The 6,846-nt window shown below is 49.0% G+C and overlaps 1 protein-coding gene across 1 annotated transcript in view; it reads left to right on the top strand.

Annotated features, from left to right (window-relative positions):
* Positions 1-6,846, top strand: part of PLD5 (phospholipase D family member 5) — a 327,662-nt gene that overhangs the window by 289,106 nt on the left and 31,710 nt on the right. The window contains exon 7 of the mRNA XM_029934829.1: positions 6,142-6,278. Coding sequence (XP_029790689.1) covers positions 6,142-6,278 — 137 coding nt within the window. The remainder of the gene's footprint in view (positions 1-6,141; positions 6,279-6,846) is intronic.

Genomic DNA, 6,846 nt, shown 5'->3' with positions numbered 1-6,846 from the left:
CTTGGACCCAAGATTGCTTACTTGAGGTAGGCCCCTTGGCCTCTAATAATACTGGGTGTTGAGCCCCAGTGTCCATCAAGAGGTTAGTTGATTTCCTCTCCACCTTAAGAGTTACCCTGGGTTCAGGGAGGGGTTCCGAACCCCGTCCTCCCTAATCACTATCTTCCCCAGTGAATAACATTTTAGGCGTGCTTTTTCTCCTAGGGCAGTCTCTGAACCAGTGTTCTTCCTCCTTACAATAGGCGCATTGATTCTTACCTATTGGTGTCCTGCGGCGCTCTGGGTCTCTTTCTTGTCCTCTTCTTCCAGCAATTTTCTTTAGTTGGTGGTGGCGGTCCTCTGGGTTTACAGTCATGGCCCGCAATACTCTAGCTAAATCTCTATTTTGTCTTTTTTTCTGCCTTTATTTGTTTTTCCTCAGCACTGTCCCTGTTATTGTACACTCTTTCTGCTATCTCTACTAGATCTCGGAGAGTCTTTTCTCCTAGGTGCTCGACTTTTTGTAATTTTTTCTTAATGTCAGGCGCAGACTGGTTAATGAAAGCCATTACCACAGTTGACTTATGATCTGCATGCTCTGGATCGAACGGGGTGAACTGCCTGAAGGCTTCCATTACCCGTTCAAGAAAAGCAACAGGGCTTTCATTTGCCTCCTGCCTTATATCATATACCCTATTCAGATTAGTGGGCCTCTTAGTGGCCGCTTTGAGACCTGCCAATAGAGCCTGGTGATAGACCTTGAGGCGCTCCTTACCTTCTCCTGTGTTATAATCCCAATTGGGGCAGACAAGGGGAAATCCGGCATCGATGTCAGCGGGGTTCATGGTGGAGACCCCTGTCGGACCAGGAACAAGTTTTCGTGCTTCCAGCAGGATCCGTTCTCACTCCTCAGTTGTAAACAGAACCTGTAACAATTGCTGACAATCATCCCAAGTGGGTTGGTGAGTAAAGAGTACAGTTTCTAACAACCCAATGAGGCCCTTGGGGTTTTCTGAGTAGGGGGGGTTTTGAGATCTCCAATTATAAAGGTCAGAAGAGGCAAAGGGCCAATAATGATGAGGCTGATTTCCTGCCTCGTCTATAGGTCCCATGGCTCACAAGGGGAACACTGTGGAGTCTGGGGTGGTGCCCCTTCAGCTACGGGTCCCATATGCTGGGCCTCCTTCAACCGAAGGAGATGGAGCAGGATCAGAGGGATTTAGAGGGGGGCGGTAAGGTGGAGGGGGAGAGAGGAGATCCTCATCCGCTCCTTTCTGCAAAACCGGGTAGGGGGTGCTGAGAGTGAGGTCATGGTTCATCTCGGCTTTTCTTCTTCTGGGGCGAATTCGAGCCACCAGAACCTGAGGAGATACTGAAGAGACAAAGGATTTCACCCAAATGGGTGGGTTAGTGACCAGGTCCTTCCAGACAACAATGTATGGAATCTGACTCGGATGGCCCCCCATACGTTGATCTATGATTGGAAGGTGGAAAGTACCCTCAGGGGGCCATCCTGCCTCAAAAGTAGGCCACGTAGATGTACAGAATATAGTCATCTTTCCCTTTTCAACATCCATTGATAAGTTGTGAGCTCAAACCCTAACTTCCTTGAAGTGAAGCAGAACCAGGTCTAGAGGCTTTGAAGCTGACTTTCCCATGACATGAGTTCCAACAAAATAAAACAGCACAAAAGACAGGATTAAGCCACAGAACACAAAAATTAGTCCTCCTGGTCAGGAGAGGAGAAAATGAAAGTAATCCAAAGAAGGATATGTAGGATCAAGACCCCACATTCTCATAAAAAAAATCCCTAGGGGCGCCTGGGTGGCTCAGTCAGTTAAGCCTCTGACTTCAGCTCAGGTCAGATCTCACGTTCGTGGGTTCGAGCCCCACGTCAGGCTCTGTGCTAATGGCTAGCTCAGAACCTGGAGCCTGTTTCCGGTTCTGTGTCTCCTCTCTCTGCGCCTCCCCCTCTCATGCTCTCTCTCTCTCTCTATCAAAAATAAATAAAAAACGTTAAAAAAAATTTTTTTAAAGCCCTAAATGTATTCACAACAAAAATCATATTTAGCAAACTGATACACAGAGAACAGACACACGCACAGGAAACAAATGCAAGAGGGGTCTCACTGCTGCCACCAGTGGAGACCCCAGAAGTACCACACTGCAAACAAACAGACACAAGATGGCTCCCATGGAACCCCTCAGTCAGGGAGGAACCACCATTTTCCAAACAGACCAACACAAGATGGCTCCCGCCCTGGTGAGAGCTTATACCTTGCCTCCCTTCCGAGGAGGACTTACACAAACAACAAACAGCTGCACAGGGAAATAAACAAAATGGGGTCACACTGCTGCCACCAGTGGAACCCCAGAAGTACCACACTATAACACTGTGGACCGGGCAGAAAACTCCCTTCCTGGTCCCGTGGGCGAGCCAAGTGGAAAACTCCCTTCCGCCCACCTCCCCGCCCCGGGCGAGCCAAGCAGAAAACTCCCTTCTGGCCCCCCAAGTCAGTGGGTCCAGACGTCTCTCAGATCCCACGGCCTCGAGCTTTCAGTGGCGCGTCCACCTGGCTCTTTTGAGGCTCACAAAGTTCCTGATGGGGACGTTTCAGCCACCCCCTGCCTGGGCCCTGCACACACGGGCCTGCGCACACAAACAAACACAGAAACAGACAAACACAAAAACCTTGCAAGGAAACAAAAAAACCGAGTGCACTCACCAGCCGGTGATCAGGCCCAACGTGTCAGCATCCCAGGAGCTCTGGGGCAGGGAAGGGGACTTCCCAGCCAATGCACCAAATGTTGTGCCCAAGTTTTTAAAATCGCCCCAAATCACCCCAAAACAAACACCAGAGACTGCTAGGGAGACCGAGTCACGCCTGCAAAAGCAAAGGGCCTTTATTACGAGCTTAAGCTCGGGCTCACCGTCTCCAGCCGACCCGCTGGCCACGTGGAGAGAGCCCCGAACAAAGGCAGAGCAGGGCCTTTTATGCCTTTGGGAGGGGGAGTTACAGGAAATGATGACAGGTGTACAGTGATCCAATCCCTACCCCCCCATCAACACTGGCAGTTGTGGGAGCCAATCACACCATCCAGAGCACTGACCAATCAGAGTGGGCCCCTTTAAGTAAAGAGGAAGGCTGGATCGGACCTGCGCCAGCGGGGGAACGCCTCCCCACCCCACGGCCGCCGGGTGCATCTCCACTGTGGAGGTGCGCCGCGACCGGCTCCGGGAAGGCTGGGACAGCCCAGTGGTGAGGGCCGGATTGGACCTGCATCCTTACAGCCCCACGTCAGGCTCTGTGCTGAGAGCTAGCTCAGAGCCTGGAGCCTGCTCCTGGTTCTGTGTCTCCTTCTCTCTCTGCCCCTCCCCCTCTCATGCTCTATCTTTCTCTGTATCAAAAATAAATAAAACATTAAAAAAAAATTTTTTAAAGCCTCAAGGGAAATCATGTCAGAGGTTCCCTCTGGTTTTAATCTGTTAGGCAGTGAGTCTCAGCAAGTGTAAGGTGCACAGCCAACACGCTGAGGGCTGTAGATGCTGGAGGCTGGCCCCAAATCCCCAAAAGGCACTGGAAGACTTGCAGGAGATTAGAGCAAATGTGAAGAGACCGACAAATCATGTGCCTCACTTTTTTCCTCCCTGAACCCAAAAGCTAGTTTTGGGAACATGCAAGTTCAAGAAGTTCTTGAAGCAGAGACATGGGCACTTGGACGGGTGTGGGAGCTGGCTCAGGCTCTTGTCTGGAGCCAAGACGCTCAGCTCACCCACGTTAACCTGAAGAGCATTTAAAGCAGACCCAGCAGGCCAAGGGAATTAAGTGATTTCAATATTGGATGTATTCATGGAGATAGAAGAATGAGTGAAGTACAGTCCCTAAAATCAAGCCCGTGACACCCTAGGCGGGCAGATGAAGCAAGTGCAGATAATCACAGGTTTAAATATGCTAAATAATCTGTCAAATCAATCATATGATGGACAGACAGAGAAGGCGCCTCTGGCTGGAGAAATAAAGAAGTTTCCTGGAGGAGCTCATACTTGAGCTGGAACTTGGAGAAAGCACAATCCTCTGATGGGCAAGAACAGGGAAACTTGGCTGATAGGGCTGGTGGGAGCACATGTGCAGGGTGAGACCGATGAGAGCCAGGCAGGGGGGCATGAGAGCTGGCACATGGGGGAGGCGGAGAAATGGGAGGTCAGGGGACAGAGGTCATAGATATATCCCTCCAGTGAGTTCAGGTTGGATTCCCAGACACCAGGAATGCTGGGTGTGGTGTGTGTGTGTGTGTGTGTGTGTGTGTGTGTGTGTGTGCGTGTGCACGTGTTAACATCATGATGACGAGAAAATGATGTGTAAAAGTCCAGCAGGGAAAGAGCACTAGAGCTTGAATGGGAGGAATGCAGTCAGGAGCAGGAGGGAGACACAGGAGCCACTAGAAGCAGTGGCTTGGGGACGGGGGACTGTCCACTGCACATGTGCTAGGGACACATGTGCTAGGTGTAGGGCCAGCACCGGGTTTGCTTGCTTGGTTTGTTTTATCTTTTGTTGTTTTGGTTTGAAGCTTTTATTTGTGTCTTTTCTTATTTTTATGTGTTTTTTTAATGTTTATTTTTGAGAGAGAGACAGAGTGTGACAGGGGGAGGGACAGAGAGAGAGGGAAACATAATCTGAAGCAGGCTCCAGGCTCTGAGCTGTTAGCATAGAGCCCGACGTGGGGCTCGAGCCCACGGACTGTGTGATCATGACCTGAGCTGAAGTCGGACGCTTAACTGACTGAGCCACCCAGGTGCCTCTATTTTTATGGGAGGTTTTTTGTGAGGGTTTTTGGGCAGTTTTTTAAGTGTATTTATGTATTTTGAGAGATTTAACATCAGCAGCAAGAGGGGCAGAGAGAGAGGGGGAGAGAAAGAATCCTAAGCAGGCTCCATTCAGTCACTACAAAGCCCAACATGGAACTGAATCCTACTGTGCTGGGATCATGACCTGAGCCGAAAGCAAGAGCCAGACACTTACCCGACTGAGCCGCCAAGGCACCCTGGCATTAGTTTATAAAGGACTGGGAGGCCCATCTTCATTCCAAAAGAAAAATAACTTACATGATCAAACACTGAATCTGATAGTCATCTGCCAAGATGACCCTCTGACCAGGGAACACTGGGCGGGTGTAGGACCCTCCACCCGCATTCTCCACATCTGTCGTGGCTGCTCACCCAGGACGATGGTGCCATGCTCCCTGGGTCTGAGCCAGGAGAGGGCTTCCCGCCAGCGCAGTGAGGAGGGGCTGTCCTGCACGTTGGACAGGGCACTGCAAACAGTTCCAGAACCCCCTCGCATACACATGCCCCTCCACACACCACAGCGTCATGCTGGTCAGAACAGGCAGCAACCCAGCAGCGCTGTTTTCAGTCCTGGGTCATGGGAGACAATGAGAAAAACAGCTATATCTTTCTATAGCAGTTCCACCCCCAAACACCTTATTTATATAAGATGGAAACCATATTGAGCAACATGAGAAAAATACAGGTATAATTTGCCTCTTTGTTCATTTGCTTGAGTCTTTCAGAATGTCCTCCCTCCCTGCGTCTCCTGATGAATTGGGGCATCCTAGTACTTGCTTGGCTTTTTTCTAGAATTACTAATGACCTTTCCACTCCTATTCTTGACTTAATGACCAAAGGTGGGAGAAATCCCAAGATTTTTAGATTGTATCTAAAATATTTTTATGGCCATATCACCATTCAAATGAAATGACCTTTGGGGTAACCTGCTGGCAGTGTGTCAATATGTGTTCTCTGTGGTAGCTCCAGAGAAAACTGGCTGATCTGCATGACAGGGTGATACCTAGAGTCCCCTACGTTGAGTTAGGGTACTCAAAATGACAGATGTGTGTCTTGGAAGCAAGAATTCCCTCCCAGGACAGACGTAAAGGACAGATTCCCGGCACAACCCACCACAGATTCAAGCGTGCCTCAACTATGATAGGAGTGGAAATACACTTGTCTATTCTCGTAAAGGACTGGAACGTTGGTTTGCAAAAATCTGCCTCAAAGCCAAGATCCATTAAGACAGATTAAAAGAAAACAACAATAGCAAAGAGAAAGCCCCAGATGATAAAAATTAATCCTCTGAAAGTTTGGTTTTTGTGTCTTCACAGAATTCTCCCAAACTCTTTTGCCCGAAAAACAGAAGCTTTGACATAGACGCCATCTACAGTGTGATCGATGATGCCAAGCAGTACGTCTACATCGCTGTCACCGACTACCTGCCTATCTCCAGCACAAACACCAAAAGGTCAGTGAGTGAGTAGCCTTGTCCTAGAGCCCGGTCTCCAGGGCCAGTTGCAAACCGGGGTCCACCTCTCAAACCTCCTCCGAGTGCATTTATAACTTACCCATGATGCATCTCCTCGCTCAGTTCATTTGAAGGACTCAGGGACTCACCCTACAGAAGTATCAGAGTCCTTTACCTTACAGAAATGAGGGCAACTTTAGAATGAAGATCGGGTTGTTTCCAGCGTGCAATTTATTTGAAAAATAAAATAAGTTGAAACAAATTTTTCAGAAAAAATACATTTCTTTTTTTTTCTGAGTTTTTTAAAAATATTTTATAGTCAAATTGATTTCCATACAACACCCAGTGCTCTTCCCCACAAGTGCCCTCCTCCATCACCACCACCTCTTTTCCTCCCTCTCCCTTTCCCTTCAACCCTCAGTTCATTTTCAGCATTCAATAGTCTCTCAAGTTTTGCATCCCTCTCTCTCCCCAACTCTCTTTCTCTCATCCCCTTCCCCTGGTCCTCCATTAGGTTTCTCCTGTTTTCCTGTTAGACCTATGAGTGCAAACATATGGCATCTGTCCT

This window comes from Suricata suricatta, chromosome 3 (genome assembly GCF_006229205.1).
Source record: "Suricata suricatta isolate VVHF042 chromosome 3, meerkat_22Aug2017_6uvM2_HiC, whole genome shotgun sequence".
Taxonomy (NCBI): Eukaryota; Metazoa; Chordata; class Mammalia; order Carnivora; family Herpestidae; genus Suricata; species Suricata suricatta.
This window is presented reverse-complemented; position numbering and strand designations above follow the sequence as displayed.